Source organism: Megascapheus bottae, chromosome 17, assembly GCF_031878675.1.
Source record: "Megascapheus bottae isolate mThoBot1 chromosome 17, mThoBot2.hap1, whole genome shotgun sequence".
Classification (NCBI taxonomy): Eukaryota; Metazoa; Chordata; class Mammalia; order Rodentia; family Geomyidae; genus Megascapheus; species Megascapheus bottae.
The window spans coordinates 5,810,688-5,834,582 of record NC_143525.1 but is presented as its reverse complement, the minus strand read 5'-3'; the positions used below and the strand labels follow the sequence as shown (position 1 = coordinate 5,834,582).

The window sequence follows — 23,895 nt, the reverse complement described above, 5'->3', positions numbered from 1 at the left end:
TAGGGTTGTAATGTGGAAAACATTCCTAGATACTTCCAGATCTACTTCTTAGGTGTGTCTTCTATGGCTTTCTTCATCTCCCCCCCCCCCCGGCTTCCCCCTCCCGGCCCCCGGCCCAGCCCTGTGGCTCTCCCATCTTTTTCTAGAATGAAGGTCAAAAATCAGTGCACTGCACAGCCCCAGTTTCTGTACTGTCCTCGTGGAGTCTTGGCAAATGGGGGTGTACTCATCCCAACATCAAGGAGTGCAATGAGTCACTGAAATGTGGATAGAAAATGCTCTAACTTCAATTTCTACTCCTTTTTCTTTTCTATTTCCGGGTGTGTTATAGAATGTATATGATGGCCTACAACAGGTATTTATACTTATAACTAAACTCACAGCTGCTGTAAATGTATAAACAAACATGCTAAGAGGGCATAGCTTTATTGGTTTGTACCAAGGAATCGAACCAGGGTCTTCGTGCATGCTAGGCAAGCACTCTATCACTAGGCCACATTCCCAGCCCCACTGTACATTTTCAACAGACAACTATGGGTTATAATATTTTTAACTCTGTTCTACAGAGATACTACTTTTCTTTCTTTCTTTTCTTTGGTGCCAGTATTGGGTTTTAAACTCGAGAGCTTGGGCATAGCCCCTTAGGGTTTTTTTTGTCCAAAGCTAGTACTCTACTACTTTGCCACAGTTCCACTACCAGCTTTTGGTGGTTAATTTGGAAATGAGTGCATGGGCATTTTTTTAAATTATAGAACTCATGAATTGGTGTGTCATCCTTGCATAAGAGTCATGCTAATCTCTGTATCATTCCAGTTTCAGTGTATGTGCTGCTGGAGGGAACACAGCAGTGATCTTAATTAATTACACAACAGAAGATACGAGCTTAGTCCTAAGTCATTATTTGCATGCTAACTAGTGATGAATCTAGCACATCATTTCTCAGGTAAACCAAGTAGTAGTTGCTTCATTTACATTCGACACTGCCATCTGGTGGACTAGATGACAAGTTAAAGAAAGAAAAGAATCAAGGACTTACAGGCAAAACCTTAAAAGAAACGCTGATATGAACCTAGCACATATAGCATTGGTTGAGTTCAATAACTATCTGAAAAAGATAAGGGACAGAATGTGTTCCATCTATAAAAAAGATTAGAAATGAACACTCTAGTAAGTTACTAGCTCATTAACCTCCACTCAGCTTCCCAATTTCCATGTAAATCATAGAAACTTGAAATCTAAGATAAAGAGCATTTCAAGGGGTCACATTGAAAATGAAACAAACAAGAAAAGACACCTTTTGAGGCTATGAGAAAAAGCAAATGAGATCGTGAATAAAGGAACTTTTTTCAGGCTTTAAAGGACTACAGCACACCTACACCATGCATTCAGACACACATACACACATATACTCATACTCATCTATTTATGCATATGCGAGTGAAAGAATAGACACAATAGCAGCTGTAGAATGTAATTCTGCTTTCATTTTAATTGTATCCCCAGTCAACTCACCTGTATTCAAGGCAGTCCCAGGAAAGGTAAAAAACAAAGAGGCAATTTTTTTTCTTCTCTCCCCCTCCCTTTTCTTTTAGTGTGGGGCTTGAACTCAGGGCTTGTGTGCTGTCCCTGAGCTCTTCTGCTCAAGGCTAGCACTATACCATTGGAAGAAATAGCTCCACCTCTGGTTTCCTTGTGGTTAATTGGAGATAAGAGTAGGGCTCATGGACTTTTATGCCCAGAATGGCTGTGAATTGAGATCCTCCTGAGCAGCTAGGATTACAGGTGTGAGCCACCTGTGCCTGGCACATCTTTATGTGTGTGCTGGTTTTAGGGCCTGAACTCAGGACCTAAGTACTGTCCTTCAGCTTTTGTGTTCAAGGCTAGTGCTCTACCATTTACGCTACACAGAGCTCCACTTCCAGAGTTTTGTTAGTTGGATAAAAGAATCTCATGGACTTTCCTGCCCAGGCTGGCTTCAAAATGTGATCCTCAGATCTTAGTCTCCCAAGTAGCTAGGAGCCACTGTGAAGATCTCAGGAGCACAAAGGAGAAACTACACAGAAGAGTCACAATGCAGATGGTCCAATCAACAGCCTCAGGCTCAAGATGACACCTGTTTATCATCCAAGTCTGTGGTTGAAGACACCCCACTAAGATTTGAGATGATTTTTTTTTTTTTTTTGCCAGTCTTGGAGCTTAAACTCAGAGCCTGGGCACTGTCCTTGGTCTTTCTCAAGGGAAGTGCTCTGCCACCTGAGCCATAGCACCACTTCTGGCTTTTTCTGTGTATGTGGTACTGAGGAATCGAATCCAGGGCTTTGTGTCTGCTAGGCAAGCATTCTACCACTAGACTACACTCCAAGCATTGAGGATGAATTTTTATGCAGCAACAGTACCTGGAACAGTGGGACTTAGCACCTATAGTATTTAGTTAATACTACATAGAGAGGTCAGATAGTAAGTCTGTCTGTCTCAAATACTGTACCAGTGGAACCAATTACTGATGATGCTCAAAGTACACTGTACTGATAAGAATTCAGTAAGGCCTGGGGCAGGTATACTGGTACATGCCCATAATCCTAGCTATTTGGGAGAAGGCAGAAAGAGAGCAGAAGGATTGTATCTAGGGATCTACCCAGGCAAATAAGTTTATGAGATCTTTTTTTTATTTATGTTTACTTTTTGTCAGTCATAGAGCTTGAACTCAGGGCTTGTCCCTGAGCCTTTTTTTTTTTTTTTTTGCCAGTCCTGGGCTTGAGTTCAGGTCCTGAGCACTGTCCTTGGGTTTTCTCAAAGCTAGAGCTCTACCACTTGAGCCACAGTACCATTTCTGGCTTTTTGCTATGTATGTGGTACTGAGGAATTGACCTGGGTCTTTGTGTATGCTAGGCAAGCACTCTACCAACAGGCCAAACTCCCAGCCCTTGTCCCTGAGCTTTTGTGTTCAAGGCTAGTGCTCTACCACTTTGAGCCACAGTCCTACTTTGGGGATGGCTAATTGAATATAACGGTCTCATGGCCTTTTCTGCCTGGGCCTTCTTTGAACTGCTAGCCTCAGATCTCAGCCTCCTGAGTAGGTAGGATTATAGGCACGAGCCGCCAGTGCCTGGCTCATGAGACTGAGGCTTAAACAACATGTTGAGCCAGGTGAGAAGTGCCTATTATCCCAGTTATGTAGGAACTGTAACGAGGTAGACAAAGGTCCAGGCTGTGTTGAACATAAACAGGAGTTCCTATTCTAAATACAAACTAAAGCAAAAAGGGCTAGGGATATAGCTCAAGCAGGAGGGAGCCTGCCTAGAAAGTTAAGACATTTGAGTTCAAATGCCATACCACCACCACCCAAAATTATAATAATAAAAAAAGTTTACACAAATCATTTAGGATGACTATACCACCAGATTTAAACAATCTCTACCATTCATAAAAGGAGGTTCCTACTCCATAGTCCAAGTGGTTGCTCCAGCTCTAGTCGGTGTGTCTACATTTCAGCCAGAGAAGGAAAAGAGGAGAGGGGATAGGGATGTCTCCCACCCTCCTCCCTAGAAATTCATGCACTGGTCATGGCCATACCAAGACACAGTGATGGAACTCTAGGAACTTATCTTTCCTCAGGTTGCCAGGCTCCAAGTCAGTAGGTTGAAAACCTACAGGAGACATGAATATTGAGTGTACCTGATAGGTCCTGCCATCGCAAGTCCAAATTTAAAATTCATATTTGGTTTAGAATTGTTTAAATCACAGAGCTACAAGGTGTATCCATGTTAGTGTCCCTAAAGATTTAAGTGTGATTTTTTAGATGAAATAAGAAATTGTCTTCAGTGCAGTACCAACTTTTCCCACTAGATGGAACACCACCAGAAAATAAATAAAATGGCAAACAAGCACTTAAAACAAATTAATTGTTCTAAAAAAGGAAAAAAAGCATTTAAACACAAATATTTCATAAAATAGTAAATATAGCCTATTTAACAGGCTACAGATATTCCTGCAATCTTCAGTCCCCTGGGCAGGTCTGAAGGGTGTTTTTATCATCTAAGTTTGTCATGAGTATTAATGAGATAACACACATCAAATGCTCTGGAAACAGTGGAGTTTTATACAAATATAAAGTTTTACCTTCCAACCTACAACTCTAATAAAGATACTCAATTAAACAAATATGTCTCTAGAAGTATTTTAACAATACAGAAATACAATCATAACATAATCTGTTAAGTTGAATGACTCCAATAAAGTTTACAGTACCTACAACAAGTTATAGATGCCTATAATAATTTGCAGATTGGTTTAGTTACACATATTGCTTTAAGAAATACAATTAATACAAATGTATGATTTATAATATCCCCATTATACAAAAGAAAAGAATATTATTAAAACGTCTTTTAGGTATTTATTATCCCAAGCATTTAAGTGACACTTCTTTTTGTGACATCAAAACACTACCTTTTGGTGGTAAAAGAGAGAGTTCATTAGCCCAAGGACCACCGAAGGGCCTCCAGGCAGCTCATAGTAAAATCTGACTATCCTACAAAATAAAGGGTACAGCAGCAATCTCTGGTCATCCCTAAACATAGACATGAGGATTCCATTTCTGTTAATCGGACTTTTCCTAAATTACTTTTTACAAAAGTGAAGTAAAAACACACTTTTAGCTGAATGTGATGGTGTGGTAGGATGCAGGAGGATCATGAGTTTGAGTCCAGCTTGGGTTTTACAGTAGACCTTTTCCCAAAAACAAAACAAAAATCTTAAAAAAATAAATTAACACTACTGGCTCCATTTCATTTTTACTTGTTTGCATGTCTCAGATAAGATATTCTATCGTTAAGTATATATAGAAAATTAACAACTATTTTTAACTCAAGTGCTTATTCTTAGTATGAAATAAAAATCATTCATGAGAATAATCTATAAGAATAGTATGTAAACAAGAGATTTGAGATAGACTAAGAACATTCTCCTATGTTCTACACATCAAAATGCAAAGATCTGTTACATATGTAAATTTGATAAAACTATTACAAGATAATGCATACGTATATATACTGACAAAGTTTCTAGTGACACTGTACCTCCTAACCCAAGTTAGTAGAAAGAAAATAGAAGCATAAGGGCTGGGAGTTTGGCCTACTGGTAGAGTGTTTGCCTAGCATGCATGAAGACCCAGGTTCAATTCCTTGGTACTACATACATAGAAAATAGCCGGAAATGGTACTGAGGCTCAAGTGGTAGAGGAAGTCCAAAGACAGTGCTCAGGCCCTGAGCTCAAGCCTAGGACAGTCAAAAAAAAAAAAAAAGAAAGAAAGAAAATAGAAGCTTAATATGAAAAGAATCTTTTTCTTTTAAATAAAGTTCTCAAGGGGAAATACAAACCCATCACTCCTCTTTGCAATATGGGTTGAGCTCTAAACCATTCAGAGTCTACAATCTCTTCATTTCTTCCTCAATATAAGAGATCACATAAGCTTTTTCTCTATTCAGGAAGTCTGATCAATATTCTGCAACAAAGAAATTCATTAATATTCACAGTTAATTTTACTTCATATACCCACATACTTCAAAGCATTCAACCTAGGAAAATATTTCGCATTTGTAAGCAGAGCCAGCTACTGTATTACCTTAAATTTGACAGCTGAATCATGTTAAAAAGTGGACAAATGTAAAATCTTGGATCTCATCATCCATTGAAATATCCAGCTTGTCCCATTATAGTAAGCATGTTTCAGAATCATGTATTTAGTAAGCTCTATGTTATGCCAGGATCCAAGCTTATTTCTACATCCCTCCCACGTTTAGCATGATGGACAACCTAAAGGAAAATACCTAATAAACAAGTGCATGACAATTATCCTAAAGTGAACCACAGCAAAAGTGTACTAGAGCCATGTAAAAAGTCTTCAGTGAGAATGACAAGTCCTTATAAGAATATAAGTTTTCTCTATCACATCTAGAATCATTACAGTAGAATAGAGAAAATAAGTAAAGTCTAGTGCATGGGTTAGGCAGTGAATGCTTAGAAGTATAAAATAGAAAATCAAAAGCTAGGCACTGGTAGCTCATGCCTAGCTACTCAGGAGATCTGAGGTTGACAGTTTGAAGCTAGCCAGGGCAAAAAAGTCCCTGAGACTCCTATCTCCAATAAACTACTCAGAAAAAGCCAGAAATACTGCTGTGGCTCAAGTGGTAAAGTGCTAGCCTTGAGCAGAGGCTCAGGGACAGCACCCAAGCCTAGAATTCAAGCACTAGGACTGGCAGGAAAAAAAAAATGCCCAGTAGTTTTAAAATTGACTAATAATTTCAAAATTGACTAGTAGTTTCAAAGTTACATTTTTTGTAAAGGTTAAAACAGAGATTTTTTCATCTACTTATCAGCTTAGTATTCTTTGTGGAAGAGATTAAATAAATCACTTAGTCTCCCAGGGCTTTAGTTACCTAGTCTGTAATCCTGAAACCAAAAATTGGTTAGCAATACTAATTATGAGAAACTCTGTCCCACACTATTATCTACTGAATAACAAATTTCAGTGGTAGAACTCAGCAATCATGTGTTCTCTAGGTGATTATGAGCCGTTTTAGAGTTTGAGAACCAGTATCCTATTCTAAACAATAATGCATTCAACAGTGGTGAGGTATACCCCTAAAAACCTAGTCAAGCCAAGTGTGTTGGCCCATGGTCACTCAGCACTCAGGAGGCTTAGGCAGAAAGATCATGAGCTCAAAGTCAGCCTGGTCTACACAGTGTGACTGGTTTTAAGCCACTTCCCCTTCCTCAGCTCTGATTTTCCAAGAGATTTAATCTTGGCTAACTGTTCATGTACGACTACTCCATTTATCCCACCGACAATTTTGATTTCAACTCCCATACTGGAAAACTGCAGCAAAACATTCATGTTGTGAGAGGAAAATGTTAGGATTTAAAACCAATCCTTTTCCTAGACGTCTACACAGAACACCACAAGCCAAGATGCCATAAATATTACATTAATGTTCACTGCTGTACTATTCACAACAGTGAAGTTATGGAAACAGGCTAACCTTACAATAGGTGAGTGGATTAAAAAATGTGATACCAGGGCCAGGAGTTTAGCCTAGTGGTAGAGTGTTTGCTTAGCACATACAAAGATCTGGGTTCAATTCCTCAGTACCTCATACATAGAAAAAAGCCAGAAGTGTTGTTGAGGTTCAAGTGGTAGAGCTCTAGCCTTGAGAAAGTCCAAGGACAGTGCTCAGGCCCTGAGCTCAAGCCCAGGACTGGCAAAAAAAAAAAAAGTGACACCTAGGCCAGGTGAAGTGTCTCATGCCTATAATCCTAGCTACTCAGAAGGCTGAGATCTGAGGATCAAGGTTTAAAGCCAGTCCAGGCACAAAAGGACCTGAGACTCTATCTCCAATTAACTTCTAGAAGTGGGGCTTGGCTCAAGGGTAGGGTGGTAGCCTTGAGCTCAAGAACTCAGGGACAGTGCCCAGGCCCAGGGGTAGCAACCATATGGAGTTCAAGCCCCATGATCCACCCCCACCAAAAAACTGGCCAGTTTTGCCTAGTGTTTAGAGTGCTTGCCTGGCACATACAAAGACCTGGGATTCAACTCCTCAGTACCACATACATAGGAAAGCTGGAAGTGGCACTGTGGCTCAAGTGGTAGAACACTAGCCCTGAGGAAAGCCCAAGGACAGTGGCTCAGGCTCTGAGTTCAGTCCCCACGACTAGCAAAAGAAAAAAAGTGATACCTATCCACAATGGAATTTTACATAGCTATTAGAAAGAATAATATGTAATTTTCAGGGAAAGAGATAGACCTAGAACAAATTATATTAAGTGAAATAAGCCAAGCTCATAGAGAAAAATGGCACATGTTTTCTCTCACATGTAGAAGCTATATTTAAAATACATGATAAATTATACAGACATTTACACATAGTGATATCCAAGGAAAATACTTTTAGAGAAGGAACACAAAGGTGCATGCAATACCTATGTGCTTCTGATCATATAAAATAGTATTTATTGAGATGATCTCCAGGAAATGGAAACGAGAGATTTTTTTTCTTTGTAATTGTTTGTATTTGTTTTCTTTCTTTCTTTTTTTTTTTTTTCTTTTTGGGGGTCATGGGACTTGAACTCAGCCTGGGCACTGTCCCCGAGCTCTTCAGCTCAAGGCTACTGCCCTACTCTTGAGCCAGCCCCCACTTCCCATTTTCTAGCGGTTAAGTGGAGATAAAGAGTCTCAGGTCCTTTGGTGACCGGGCTGGCTTTGAACCTTGATCCTTAGATCTCAGCCTCCTGAGTAGCTAGGACTACAGGCGTGAGCCACCATACCTGGTAAGAAATGTATTCTTATATAATTTTAACCCCTTTGTACACCATCCCTATAATAAAAAACTAAATTAAAAAAAAAACCTCAAGCATAATTTCACAAAAATTGAACTCTAAGAGATTCAGAGGTCACTGCATTAGTAATCAATCACATTCACAAAATACTTACTTGTCTTAAAAACTGCTTTCCAAGGTACGATGTAGCCATGCTAGTTAAGTTCTTTCTGCTACCCACTTTACACCTGATATAGCCATACAGGTTGGCACCTTGTAGCACCACACCCATAATAACCACAGCCTGGGAGAGGGGAAAAAAATAATCAGTGATTACTGCTCTAAAATGGACTTCTCTCTATGCTCTACATGAACATGGCAGATGAATGTGGGGGGGGGGGCAAGAGAGAGGTGAAAGGAAGCTGTGCCAAGGCAAGGGTTGTGCCAATGAAACTCCATGACTTGTCAGAGCAACCTAATGTATATTCAGCATAGAGGACTAATCATTCACCCGAAGGTTTACTGAACACAATTGCTGTATTTGCTAGGTACTATGCTAGCTCTGGGGATATAGTATAGAAAGACCTGGGTGCTTCCCAGGGACCCATGAGTAAAAAACATGAGGCAAGCCAATGTGACTTATTAAGGCTCACAGGTTAATTATTTCTTTAAGAATTATAAAAGAGCAGTCAAAAGGTAGGTCAAACTGAATAAACTGAGAGCAGGTAGAAGTGAATCTCTGTTCCATGCGAAGGTGCACATAACAACTGCCTTCAGGGAAAGCAAACAGCATTGTGGCAGCACCAACCATGAGACAGGAGAGACTACACTTCTGCACAGATTCTTCTTCTTCTTTTTTTTTTTTAACTAGTCTTGGGATTTGAACTCAGGGCCCAGGCTCTGTCCCTGAGCTTCTTTTGCTCTAAGCTAACACTCTACCACTTGAGACACAGCATCATTCCCAGATTTTCCTGTTAATGTGGTACTGGGGAATGGAACCCAGGACTTCATGTATACTAGGTAAGCATTCTACCATTAAGCCACATTTCCATCCTTTGCACAGCTTTTTATTCCTGGTGACCACAATGACCCCAGAGGCAACCCTACTAAGATTGCTGAGAACTGAAAATAAACTCAAGCCCAGTCTTTTTACCTCCCTTCCCTTTCAGAAAACCCATATAACACCCATTGGAACATATGACTAAATGTTTGTTTCAGTATATTCATGAGTTGTACAAGTGACATCACAATCAACTTTGAAGTGCCTTTATCTCACTAAAAGCCTCTCCCTATACCTTCTATCAGTCATCTTCATTCTCCCATCCACAGTTCTCCCTTCAGATCTAAGTAACTACTAAACTATTTTGTGTCCCTGCAGATTTGCCTGATTTGAACATTTCACAGAAATACAATCATTTCACATGTGGAATAGTCAATAAAAGACCCAATTAGCTGGGCCCAGTGGTTCACACCTGTAATTCTAGCTACTCAAGAGGCTGACATCTGAGGATCAAGGTTCAAAACCAGCCCAGGCACAAAAGAACTTGAGACTCTTATCTCCAATTAACCTCTAGAAAACGGGGAGGTGGGTAGGATTCAAGGGCAGGGCGGTAGCCTGGAGCTGAAGAGCTTAGGGACACTGCTCAGGCCCAGAGGTAGGGTGGTAACCTTGAGCTAAACAAACAGCTCAGAGACAGTACTCAGGCCAGTTCAAGCCCCATAACCCACCAAAAAAAAAAAAATTGACCTAAGACTATATTATTTGCTGGTATAAAGAAAACAACTAGAAAAACTAAAACTACAACAAAAATCCAGAAGTGAGAAGAATCATATAGTACTAATTTCCCCATCTTTTATAGCAGGGAATTAATAAATACTGTAAACTCATAAGTATTAAATAAATTTCCTAATTCATGAAAGAGGGTTATGATGTAAGTACATAAAGTGGCTCACACCTTTAATCCTAGCTACTCAGGAGGCAGAGATTTGAGAATCATGCTTTAAAGTCAGCTTGGGTAGGAAAGTCCATGACTCTTATCTCTCAGAAGAGCCAGAAGCGGAGCTGTGGCTCAAATGGTAGAGTGCTAGCTTTGAGGGAGGAAAGAAAAAAAGATACTTGGGGGGCCCCGGGAGGTTAGCCTAGTGGTAGAGTGCTTGCCTAGCATGCATGAAGACCCGGGTTCGATTCCTCGGAACCACATGCATAGAAAAAAAAAAAGCTGGAAGTGGTGCTGAAGCTCAAGTGGTAGAGCTCTAGCCTTGAGAAATTTCAAGGACCGGGCTCAGGCCCTGAACTCAAGCCCAGGACTGGCAAAAAAAAAAAAAAAAAGACACTCAGGGACAGTGACCAGGCTTTGAGTTCAGGGCCTACGACCAGCAGATAAACACAAAAACAATCACTATTAAGGTAATTCAGAATAAACAAAAGCATTTCTAAAATCCTCAAAAGAAAATATTGTGTGTGTACTGAGAAAGGTAAGTCTAAACAGGGCACAGTGGATCACGCCTGTAATCCTAACTACTCAGGAGGCTGAGATCTGAGGATCTCCGTTCAAAGCCAGTCCAGACACTAAAGACCACTAAAGACCATGAGACTCTTATCTCCAATTAGCCTAGAAGTGGCACTGTGGCTCAATGAGTCGGGTAGTAGCCTTGAGCTAAAGAGCTCAGGGACAGCACCCAGGCCCATAGTCCAAGCCCCACTACTGACAAAAAAAAAAAAAAAGTGGTGGGGGGGGGGAGGTAAGCCTATAAAGCAAAACAGGAATAGAAAATACTTAAAAACAACACAATTAAAAAAAAATAATTTACTGTTACAGTTTGGAACAAGAGACTATTCTTCTAAACATGACAGCAGCAAGTATTTTCTGTTTCACATTCATTTCTATCTCTTTCTAATCCTCCGGAGTACCCAATAAATAGGGCCTAATTTACATTTCCTTGCGTGTGAGTGGGTAACATCCATAATGCACTAAGGTTTTGGAAAAAGTGATTCAACTTGCAAGCTAGACTGTTGACCCTCCATGTGAGCATTTCAATTGCCAAGAGGCCATCTACTGTGAGGAAGCCCAAACTAACCCACACGGAGAGGACATCAGACATCTTGGTTCCAGCTGTCTGTCTGCCCGCCTGCCCACCCGCCCGCCCAACTCTACCACTGTGTGACTGAAATTACTTGGGATCCTAAGCCAGAAACTCCACCAGAGACCTACCCAAGATACCAACCATAGAAACTGTGAGATAAGCTGCTATGCCACTATGCTTTTGGCTGATCTATATTTTATTAGGTTATATTACATACAGAGATTTATTTCATTGTTACTTTTCTACTTGTTTTACAATATGGTCCAATCAACCTTTATCACTATCCTTTATCACTATCCTTTCACTCCTTCCCCAAAACAATGATGTGATTTATTATGCTGCACTAAGTAACAAATCACCAGCCAATGTTTTAAAAAAATACCACTCTATAACAGGCACCATTATCATTAATACTGGTGAAATGGGGTCTTTTATAAGATCTGCTCTCTGGTACCAACAAAACAGGAGAGGTGAGAAATATAACTTGGGAAACCTAAGACAAAGTTGCCAGTTCAAAATAAGTCCTTAATCATAAGGACACCAGTGACTACTAATTACAACTACCCATCAGACACCCAGTGGGTTATAAAGTTCAACATGGTAACATGGTTACTCACCAACCACTTGACTCTGAAGGAGAAGAGAGCACTAAAGGCAAATATAACCCACAGTACTGGACAGGCAATAAGTCCTAGCCAAAAGATTCTTGATTCAGCTTCTGAAACAGTTTTACTATCTTGAGGAGTTGCCTACAGAAAGAAATCAATCATCGCTGTTAACAAACTTATTAAAGTTTAGGGTTTTTGTTGTTGCTGTTTTTTCCAGTCCTAGGGTTTAAACTCAGAGCCTGAGCCTCTTTGTGCTCAAGGCTAACACTACCACTTGAACCACAACACCAGTCTGGCTTTTTCTAAGTAGTTTATCAGAGATAAGAGTCTTATGAACATTCCAACCTGGGCTGGCTTCAAACCACAATCCTCAGATCTCAGCCTCCTTGAGTAGCTAGGATTAGAGGCATGAGACACAAATGCCGGGCTAGATTTACTATTGTTAATAAAAAACAAAATACCCCATACTACTCTTAAATTCAAAATTCAAAGATTAAGACAGACAACCCAAGTCTCAAGTTAAAATGAAAAAAAAATTAACTAGAGCATCTACTACTACTATAATCTTAGTCAATTTCAGTATACTTTGCTTTAGCTAAGAATTCTGCCTTTTCAGTGTAGAATGGACACTTTATTATGACCCCAAATAGAAACAACTAGTCTCTGATAAGCTTCTACTAAACTCTTGTACTTGTACAGTTCATTCACAAAGAAGTTACTCTGTGAGGCCTAAATTAATTTTGAAGTCCGATGAACTTCAGTAAAAAGTTATTTCTAGGGGCTGGGAGTTTTGCCTAGTGGTAGAGTGCTTGTCTAGCATGCACGAAGACCCGGGTTCGATTTCTCGGTACCACATACATAGAAAAAAGCCAGAAATGGTGCTGAGGCTCAAGTGGTAGAGTTCGAACCTTGAGAAAGTCCAAGCACAGTGCTCAGGTTCTGAGCTCAAGCCCAGGACTGGCAAAAAAAAAAAAAAAAAAAAGTTATTTCTAAGCAGTCTCCATTTTGCAAAGTTCTGAGAAATCCCCTAACTGCCTCTTCTCAGAACTATAAGATGCTCCATCAGATGTTTACTCAGAGAGCTAGCAAGGACATTCAAAGGTAATCTCTTGGACTACAGCTGTATTCCACAGCTAGCAAGGACACCTAAAACTAAAGTTCTGTGGGAAACCATAACATCAGAACAGATAAGAAACTGAGGAATGTCTCTATGTAAAAATTAACTAAAACATGAGGCTGTGAAAATGAAAACTAAAACTTGTTTATTCTGTACTATAAAAGCTGTGTTAATTCTGTACTCGGGGCCTCCAAGCGTCACTGCTTTCTAAGGCTCGGAGGACCAAGCTCGAGCTTGCTAATGACCAAGCTCTTTGTTGCTTGCATTGGTCTTGGACTCTGGTGGTCTTTCAGGGAGATTGGGAACTTCAGAGAGATTGGGAACTTTAGGCACAACAACTCATGATACGTTTTTGGATAAGAACGAAGGAAATGCAGATTATAAGTCATCCTGGACTCTTAACACATCAAGTCCAGAGGGTGAAAAAGATGAGGGAAGGGGGCAAATCAAGGGATTTTGGACAATGAACAAGATATCTTAGCAAAACTCAGAGATTTATGAGTAGTGAATTGTTTACAAGGTAGTTTTTATATTAAGCAACACAGGCCAGGCTCACTGAGCCTGTGTACTGTTTCCTAGATTCTAATCCATTTCCCAAATTGATTTTCACTGGGAAATGGAATGTTCACTATAAAGAATCAAGATAAACAAAATGGGAATCTTGAAAGCATATGCTTAAAGGAAAAGGCTGATAGACTAGACATGTGGCTCAAGTGGCAGAGTGCTAGCTAAGAAATGGCTTGAGTGAAAACACAAGGCCTTGAGGTTAAGCTCTGATGCCCACACAAAAGAATAAAGCTGGCCAGGCATGGTGGCTCATGTCTGTAATCCTAGCTACTCAGAAGGCTGAGATATGAGGATCTAGGTTCAAAGCTAGCCCGAGGTTCGAAGCTAGCCCAGGCACAAAAGGACCTGAGACTCTTATCTCCAATTAACCTCTAGAAAATGGGAAGTGGGGCTTGGCTCTGGGTAGGACGGTAGCCTTGAGCTGAAGAGCTCAGGGACAATGCCCTGCCCATAGGTAGGGTGGCAGCCTTGAGCTGGAGAGCTCAGGGACAACGTTCAGGCTGAGATGAAGCCCCAAGACCCACCAAAAAAAAAAAAAAAAAAAAAGTAAGGCTGAGCATTTAGATGTTTTATCCAACTAGAATTATTTTTTCTTCCCACATGTGGAAGATGGCCATAGGAGTAAAGATAGAAGAAATTGACAGTAGTCATCTGCTAAACAGAAAAGGATTAATAGTGACACTTAGCAAAGCAAGAAAACTGGGAGCCAACAGAAATCAATCTTTAATCAACAACCAAATATACAGCTTAGCATGTTGTCTTCTCTCAGAGGATTCTGTCACACACACACACACACACACACACACACACACACACGCACTGTTTCCAGTCTGAACTAGTCAAAAAATTGTATTAAGTTTTGGAAAACCATCTGGTTTAATGCATGGCAAGTGATTTTATTTATATTTGTATTTTTATTTATTATTATTATTTTTTGCCAGCTCTGCGGCTTGAACTCAGAGCCTGGGCACTATCCCTGGACATTTTTTTTGCTCAAGGCTAGCACCCTGCCACTTGAGCCACAGCACCACTACAGGCTTTTTCTGTGTATGTGGTACCAAGGAATCAAACCCAGGGATTTGTGAATGGTAGGCAAGCACTCTACCACTAGGCTAGGCTCCCATCCGGGCAAGTAATTTTAATACATAGTTGTTATTAATACATAGATATTAATACATAGTGACTAATACTGTTATTAATCTTGAATACTTTATCCTTAAACATTTGAATGTAAACTACATAATTTATCAGATGACAGTGAAAGAAAGAAAGAAAGAAAGAAAGAAAGAAAGAAAGAAAGAAAGAAAGAAAGAAAGAAAGAAAAAGCAAGCAAATAAGCAGGCAGTTTACCTCTCTGGACTCAAACACCCAGTGGCTCTTTCCATCCTCATCAATATGATTCCACCAGCGGAGGCCAACCATTAGTCTACCTGTAACATTCTGGGAAATATGAACATAAACACTCATTTTGTGTTGTGTTTTTTTTTGTTTTTGTTTTTTGTGCCAAGCTGGGACTTAAACTCCAGGCCTAGGTACTATCTCTGAGCTTTTTTCACTCAAGGCTATCACTTAAGGCACAGCACTGAGGACCAGAGTTCAAGCCTCATGACCAACAACAATAACAAAAAAGGTCTCACAGACTCTCCTGCCCAAGCTGGCTTTAAATCATGATTCTTGGATCTTAGCCTCCTGAGCAGCTAGGATTACAGGCAAGAGCCACCAGTGCTTGGCTGGATAATTGGTTATTGTGGGGGCTGATCATGTGCATATCAAGATGTTGAACAGCATACCTGAGCTGCACAAACTAGATAAAAATCAATCCCCTGTTCTCAGTGATGACCATGAAAAAAATTTACTACTACTAATACACACACACACACACACACACACACACACACACACACACACACACACATATATATTTTTTTGGCATACTGGTCCTAGTCCTTTTCTGATAAAGGATAACATTCTATCACTTGAGCCCCAGCTCCACTTTCAGCTTTTTGGTAGATAACTGGAAATAAGTCTCACAGACTTTCCTGACCTGGGTAGCTTTGAACCACTATCTTCAGATCTCAGCTTCCTGAGCAGCTAGGATTACAGATGTAAGCCACTGGTGCCCAGCCCAAAATGTTTTTTTTTCTTTCATTGATAGGTATCTCTTGGAAAGGGGGCAACACTGCCCAATTGATAATAATTGCCTTAGCATACCAATACTTCATAGGTGGACAATTCTTAAGTATTTATGAGCATTATAGATATGTACAGTACACCTGAAAAATGACCCTATTAGAAGATGACTAGTGATGAACAAATGATCCAGTGGTATGTAGATTAGGTGGCTACTAGTAACACTTTACAACTTGACAAAAAGCACAGACAGAGATGGGTGGGGTGGATGAGAATGTTAAAAGGGGTAACACTGATCAAGAGCCACTGTATTCATAAACTGTTCCGTTGAATGGCAACTCTTTTGTACAACTCCTTAAATAAAATATGAAAAATAATAAGAAAAAAATTTTAAAGCACAAATAACTCAGTAGTATAACAACCTACATATGATGAGATATATCCAGCACTTTAACACAGAAAAGGCCTGAAGAAATAAAAAGAACGTTCTGAAATGCTGATCTCATTTTTATTGTGTATATACTACACAAACTCACAGTAAATATAACTTTTAAATAATAAACATTGAACCCACCTTCACAGCCCAAAAGTCACATGACAATAACAAGATAATTGTCACCATACAGGCAATAAAGCTGCTGCTGAGGAATTCACAGAGAAGATAGACTACAATTGCACTGACTCGAAAGAACAAATGGAAAAAGGATGCCACTGGATGTCTGAAAACCAAAACACAATAAAAGAAATGAAGTTATATTTTACTACAAGTACTAGCAGATGCAGATGAAAAATGTTTTAGTCATGGTACAACTGTGAAGAGTTTTGTCAAAATACAAGAGATAAGGACAAAGCAAACTGCCTAATTCACTTTTTCTGAAGTCCCTCCTATGTAAGAAGACCCAGTTATCAGACAAGATACACTACAAAAACATGATTTTAAAACCTCATTGAGCTGGGAGTTTGGCTAGTGATAAAGAGTGCTGGCCTAGTGATAAAGAGTGCTCGCCTAGCATACATGAAGACCCATGTTCGATTCCTCAGTACCACATAACAGAAAAAGCTGGAAATGGCACTGTGTTTCAAGTGGTAGAGCTCTAGCCTTGAGAAAGTTCAAGGACAGTGCTCAGGCCCTGAGCTCAAGCCCAGGACTGGCAAAACAAAACAAAACAAAACACCTCATTGAGGGTGGGGAAGGGAAAGGAGACAAAAACATGAGAAGGGGTATCAGTATTAGAAGAATAATGTACCCACTACCTGAAAAATGTAACTGTAACCCCTCTATACATTACCCCGATAATAAAATTTTAAAAAAAGGAAAAGGAAAACAAAAATAAAAAAAACCTTATTGAATATAAACTTTCATAAAACACATAATAAGAAACTTTATCTAGCTTTATCAATTGTGCCAAAAGAATTTTTTTTTTTTTTTGCCAGTCCTGGGCTTGAGCTCAGGGCCTGAGCACTGTCCTTGGACTTTCTCAAGGCTAGAGCTCTACCATTTGAGCCTGAGCACCACTTCCGGCTTTTTTCTATGTATGTGGTACCGAGAGGAATCGAACCCGGGTCTTCATGCATGCTAGGCAAGCACTCTAACCACTAGGCAAAACTCCCGGCTCTGTGCCAAAAGAATTTTAAGGCACTTAAGGAAGAGAGGAAATGTGGGTGAATCCAGTCAAAATATTCAATGTACATATATGAAAACTTGGGGTTATGGGTAGAATTGGGAAAGATGGGGGAAAAAAATAGAAGGGTCCATATAGACCAAGATACATTGTACTTATAAACTGATATGTTGAACTCAATCTCCGTTGTACAGTACTTAAAATGTCCCTCTAGTTCTGGCTTTTTGCTGGTCAATTATAAGTCTCTCAGATTTATTGGCCTGGGCTGGCTTCAAACCACCAATACTGACTTTGGCCTCCTGAGTACTATGATTATAGGTATAAGCCATCGGCACCCAGTCAATTCTTTTCTTCTTTCTGATTTAAGAGTGTATCTCAAACTATAGCCCAGGTTGGCTTTGAACTCATGATTTTGACAGCCTCCTGACTGCTGGGATTATAGGTTTGAACTTGCTAGTTAGTCATTCTATCACCTAATCCATACCCCTAGCCTTTCTTGCTTTAATTATGTTCCAGATAGGCACTTGCTTTGTTTTGTTTTAAATGCTGAGGACAACTTGGGCCACAATCCTATTTCTACCTTTCATATAGATAGGATTACAAATGTGAACAATTCTCAGCTTATTGGTTGAGATTCAGTCTCACTAACGTTTTCACCCAGGCTGTTCTCAAGCTGACATCCTACAAACTTCCACTTTCCGAGCAGCTGAGTCTACAGGTGTAAGCCACTGTGCTCTGAGCTTGGTTTTACCATTCCTATCATGATTTTATTTAAATACTTATATATATAACATATATACTATATTATACTATATAATATACTATTACACATATTATATATACATACATATATATATATACATTTGTGCAACCATCATCACATTCAATTCAATTCAATTCATTTTGCCTCCAATCATTTGTTCTTAGCAACTAATACTTTCTGTCTCCAGTCCTAAACTAATTTCAATCACTTTTATAAATAAAGTCACAAAATATTTGGTCTTTGGTAGATTGTACCTTTCCCCCCTCCCCCTTTTCCCCTAGATTGTACCTTTTGCTTAACATAATGTTTCAAAGTTCAAGTAGAATTTTATTGTACAGAGTGAAAGTTTTTAAAGAAATAAATTTACAATAGTAACATCCTTGCTTGGTAATTTCATGACATTTATACAAGACAAAATTCTGAGCTAGTGACCAGAGGCTTACTCCAGTAATCTTAGGTATTCAGGAGGCTGAGATGTGTGATTATGGTTTGAAGCCAGGACCACCAGGAAAGTTCATGAGACTCTTTATCTCCAGTTAATTTCCAAAAAGCCAGAAGTTGAGCAATGGCTCAAATTCGAGAGTGCTAGCACTGAGCAAAAAAAAAAAAAAAAAAAAAAGACAAGAAACAGCACCCATTCCCTGGGACCAGCACACACACACACACACGTGATAAAATTCTGAAATTTGCATAATAAATTAGATGCAATGCATACATAAAATTGTATAAAAATAGTGCATTTTGGGGCCGGGAGTTTGGCCTGGTGGTGGAGTGCTTGCCTAGCACTGGTTTGATTCCTCAGTACCACACATGTAGAAAAAAGCTGGAAGTAGTGCTGAGGCTCAAGTGGTAAAGCTCTAGCCTTGAGAAAGTCCAAAGGCAGTGCTCAATTCCTGAGCTCAAGCCCAGGACTGACCCCCCCCCCAAAAAAAAACCCCAAAACAAAACAGTGCATTTTTGGAAAATAGCTAGCAAGGAATTTAAAACATCTGTGTTCAAATAGTTAGATCTAATACTTTGAAAACTCTTCATGTCATAAAATTCACCATGTCAAGAAAATCAGAATTATTCCCAAGAAAATCAGAAGTTACCTTTGCCACATACCAAGTTAAAAAAGTAATACGTAATGCACTATTTTACCTCCAATCCTGTTATGGTTTCACTATGAAGTGTCCCCTTTAGGTTCATATATTAAATCTAGGTACCCAGCTAGTAAAACTATTTTAGGAGGAGCTGGAATCTTTCAGAAGTGGGGACTAGCTGGAGAAAGCTGGTCACTGGAGGTATGTCTTTCAGGCTGTACCTTGCCCTGGTCCCCTTCTCTATTTCTGTTTGCTGACTGCTATGAGGTGAGAGAAGCCTTCCTCTATTACACCCTCCCAGCTGCATCACTTCAGGTCCCAAAACACAAAAGCCAATTGACCCCGAACTGAAATGTCTGATAAGCCAAAATAATTTTTCCTCTTTTTATGTTGCTTTCTCACAGTAATGGAAAGACTAACATAAATCCCATCAAGGGGCATCAACATATAGAAAAAAGTTTGAATACTAATATAATTTATATAACTTATTACCATACCTGACTTTAGATTTTTTTGGTCTATTAGCTGTCTCCTCTTCTGCATCAAACAGTGAAACATCTTCCGTGTCATCATTACTGTCCTATAGACAAGTTAAATACCCATGAGGCAAAATAAAACACAGTATTTAAATGTCTTTTATGGATAGGGAATATCTCCTAGTGGTTCAGTCCACCAACATCATTGCTCCTTCTTACTTTGCTCATAGGGAAACTAGATTCTATTTAGCTCAGTAAATAGTAACTATCTACTAAGTGCTAGGCACTAGTACAAGAGGCACAGGTGAAAAACTTTTGGTGTTGGCCCTGGACTTGACCTCAGGATTTAGGCACTGAGCTTTTATGCTCAAGGCTGATGCTCTATTACTTAAGCCACAGCTCAACTTCCAGCTTTTTGGTGCTTAACTGGAGATAAAAGAGTCTCATGGGGGCCGGGTATTTGGCTTAATGGTAGACTATTCGCCTAGCATGCATGAAAGCCCAGGTTCGATTCCTTGGTTCCACATTCATAGAAAAAAAGCTGGAAGTAGTGCTGTGGCTCAAGTGGCAGAGCATTAGCCTGGAGAAAAGTGCAAGGACAGTGCTCAGGTCCTGAGTTCAAGCCCCACGACTGGCAAAATAAAATAAAATAAAATAAAATAAAGTCTCATAGATTTTTCCAATCAGGTTGGCTTAAAACCACAATCCTCAGATATCAGCCTCCTACATAACTAGGATTGCAGGCATGAGTCACCAGCATCTGGTGAAAAACAATTTTTTTTTTTTTTTTTTTTTGCCAGTCCTGGGCTTGAGCTCAGGGTCTGAGCAGTCCTTGGACTTTCTCAAGGCTAGAGCTCTACCCCTTGAGCCTCAGCACCACTTCTGGCTTTTTTCTATGTATGTGGTACCAAGGAATCGAACCCGGGTCTTCATGCGTGCTAGGCAAGCACTTTAACCACTAGGCCAAACTCCCGGCCCCTGAAAAACAATTTTTTTAAAATTACTAATGGGCTGGGTGTGTAGCCTAGTGGTAGAGTGCACGGCTAACATACACGAAGTCCTGGGTTTGATTCCTTAGTACCACATATACAGAAAAAACTGGAAGTGGCATTGTGACTCAAGTGGCAGAGTGCTAGCCTTGGGCAAAAAGTATCCAAGGACAGTGCCCAGGGCCTGAGTTCAAGCCCCAGAACTGGCAAACACAAACAAATTTTTTTTTTTGGAGTTGTATTTACTAAACTCATAGGCACAAAAGACAATTCTGGTTACTATATTAAAAAGGTAAAGAGGATAGGGTAGAGAAACAAAGGCACAAAGCTAGGAGACTACTCTGGTACAGTGGGTTGATCCAGGGTAAATACAGTGGAGATGATAAAAGTGGACAGATTTTGTGCATGTTTTAAAGTAGATCTGAGAGGATTGGCAGGTGGCTCATGCCTGTAATCCTACTCAGAAAGCTGACATCTGAGGATCAAGGTTCAAAGCCAGTACAGACCTGAGACTCCTATCTCCAATTAACCTCTAGAAAACAGGAAGTGGGGTTCAGCTCAAGGCTACTACAGTAGCCTTGAGGTGAAGTGCTCAGGGACAATGCCAAGGCCCAGGGGTAGGGTGGTAGCCTTGAGCTGAAGAGCTCAGGGACAGAGCCCAGGCCAGAGTTCAAGCTCCATGACCCACCAAAAAAAAAAAAAAAAAAAAAAGATTCCAAAGTGTTTTATCTCAAGTAACCTAAAAGGATAAAGATGGCAAAGATAGACTCTGGGCACTCCAATATTTAGATTAGAAAGATGAGAAGGAATAAACAGTGAGAAATAGAGAACGGTCTGGGGAGTAAGAGATGACAGAAAAGAATGGTATCCTGGAAGCCCATAAAGTGTTTCCCAGAGGAGAAGCCCATCATGTCAAATACAGCTCATGTAAGATGCAAACTGAGTTCAATAAAAGGAGTTTCAGAGAAGCATGGAGAGAGAGAGAAATGCTGTCCAGAACTGATGAGAGAATAGAAGACTCAAGACCAAGGATGGGCAAATTTTTTGTTTTTCTTCCTTGCCAGTCCTGGGGCTTGACCTCAGGGACTGGGTACTGTTCTTGAACACTTTTTGCTCAAGGCTAGTGTTCTGCCACTTGAGCCACAGCGCCACTTCTGGCTTTTTCTTAGTGTGTCGTACCGAGGACTCGAACCCAGGGCTTCATGCGAACTAGGTGAGCACTCTACCTCTAGGCTACCCTGAGCCTTGGGCAAGTCTTCAAAAAGAAACAAAAAATAGATGACTGCTAAGAGGGCATGAGTCAGAGAATTATTTTCTAAAACAGAAGTATGTTTACATGCTGATATAAACAGTTTACAAAAGGAAAAAAATGTATCTATATGTATATATTCCAGTCCTGGGGCTTGCTCTCAGGGCCTGGATTTTGCCCAAGGCTAGCACTCTACCACTTAAGCCACAGTGCCACTTCCAGCTTTTTCTGTGTATGTGGTACCAAGGAATCAAACCCAGGGCTTCATGCATGATAGGTGAGCACTCTACTATTAGGCCCTGCTCCCGGCCCTGCTCAATGCTTTTCTATAGGCAAGGAATGACAGCTAGCATATGAGGGTGTGACTGAAGAATGGAGCACATTAAGTTCAATTAAAATTAACTAATGAACGGGTCACTATGAGCAAAGATACAGACAGGTAAGCAGGTGACATGGAGATTCCTTTCTGATGGCTTCCACTTAGCTGAGAGAAACAAGGGAAGAAAATGCTGAAGGTCTGACAAGTTTTAATACACAAGCTGTCTAACAGGGTGAGAGTGCGTATGGGGACAACAGAAATGAAGTTTGTGATCACAAACGTAAAAAGTAGCAAGAATGGCTATATGTGTGTTCTTCCAGCCCCTTTCTGCCAGGTGCACATTCAGAGGTGAATTTAAACCGTCATTGATCGGGTTTTCTCCATCCAGACCACCTCCTCACAACGGTCTTCTCTGAAGATATATCTTAATCCCTCCACTTCCGAATTTTTTGGTGAAAAAAAAGTCTCCTGGGCTTTCCAGCCCGGGTTGGCTTCGAACCGTGATTCTCAGATCTCAGCCTCCAGAGATTAAAAGCTCCTAGGATTAAAGGCGCCTGGCTGGTGTAATCCGTGGCGACGACCCCCATGGTTCGGGGGTGCAGCGTTTTCAACCCTTAGGCGACCGCCGCCCCCCTTCAGGCGATGGCTGCAGAGGCGGAGGGCAGAGAAGGGGACTCGACCTCACACACAGAGCTTTTCTGCAGTCCCGGCCGGCTCCAAGCTCGGCGTGGACAGAGATCCTCCCCCAGCCGCGAGCTTCCATTGCTCCGAGCCCTCGGAGCCCACCCGGAACTCGTCCCTCCACGCCCGCTCGTCCACCCCACTCAGGCGGCGGGCAGGGACGCGGACACAGCGGCTCCAGGATGCCCAGTCCTTGCCCCACGCTACTGTCAGGCGGAGCCCCTGAGGGCCGCTACCCACTCCCGACGCCCAAGGCCCCTCACCTGTGACAACATGGCGGCCCCGCGCTAGCCCCACTTCCGGGAGCCACGTCAGCGCAGCAGCCACGGAGTCCGGTGTGCAACTGAAGTAGCCTCGTCACCACTGGTCGGGAAGGGCCGACCACAAGCACCAGCCCGGCCCCACTTCCTCGCTACGCTTCCGCTTCGACGAGCCTCGCAGCGGGAATAACTCTAGAAGAGCAGCCGCGGGGCAGTTCCGGAGCGAGGTAAATAGCGGGCGGGAGCTTCCGGGGGCGGGGCTTCCGGGGGCGGGGTCATTAGGGGCGGGGAAGGGCTTGACGAATCGATAGGAAAAGAACTCTCCCAGCTGGGAAAGGAACCTCTGTACTCCATGACATTCCGGACTCCCGCACGGTCATTCTCAGTGGGAGAGATGGGGCTTTGGCCCATCATGTAACGTTTTATGTTTTATGATGGCATGCATCTCTGTCTTACTTTGTGAGCTTTAAGTTTATACGGTTGTTTTTGGTTTTTTATCTAGAATGGGATTTGAACTCCATATCTGACGTTTTTGTTCATTGGCTGGCCCTCTCCCACCTGAGCCACGCCTCCAATACCTGAATTTTATTTCTTAAGCAGGTAACTTGAAGAGATGGGGTTGGGAGTGATGAGA

General features: G+C 41.0%; 1 protein-coding gene and 1 non-coding gene across 2 annotated transcripts; both read right to left on the bottom strand.

Annotated features, from left to right (window-relative positions):
• Positions 1 to 742: 742 nt before the first annotated feature.
• LOC150050901 (U6 spliceosomal RNA) lies at positions 743 to 843 on the bottom strand. The gene has a single exon (XR_016538526.1). It is a non-coding gene; the product is annotated as a U6 spliceosomal RNA (small nuclear RNA).
• Positions 844 to 5,225: 4,382 nt separating this feature from the next.
• Positions 5,226 to 23,488, bottom strand: LOC150050900 (Golgi apparatus membrane protein TVP23 homolog B). Its single transcript, XM_090349523.1, has 7 exons — positions 23,265 to 23,488; positions 19,785 to 19,867; positions 16,395 to 16,539; positions 15,041 to 15,130; positions 12,016 to 12,147; positions 8,490 to 8,618; positions 5,226 to 5,504 (listed from the first exon to the last, which is right to left on the bottom strand). The coding sequence occupies exons 1-7, from the start codon at positions 23,274 to 23,276 to the stop codon at positions 5,484 to 5,486; spliced, it is 612 nt and encodes a 203-aa protein (XP_090205649.1). The 5' UTR covers positions 23,277 to 23,488; the 3' UTR covers positions 5,226 to 5,483.
• Between the last annotated feature and the right edge of the window lie 407 nt (positions 23,489 to 23,895).

Bases quoted from the DNA above. Each gene is read 5' to 3' on its own strand.
- LOC150050900 (XM_090349523.1), bottom strand. The intron at 12,148-15,040 runs GTAAACTGCCTG...TTCTTTCTGTAG, and splicing joins GGGTGTTTGAGTCCAGAGAG to GCAACTCCTCAAGATAGTAA. The intron at 8,619-12,015 runs GTGAGTAACCAT...CCCCTCTCCCAG, and splicing joins CCTTCAGAGTCAAGTGGTTG to GCTGTGGTTATTATGGGTGT.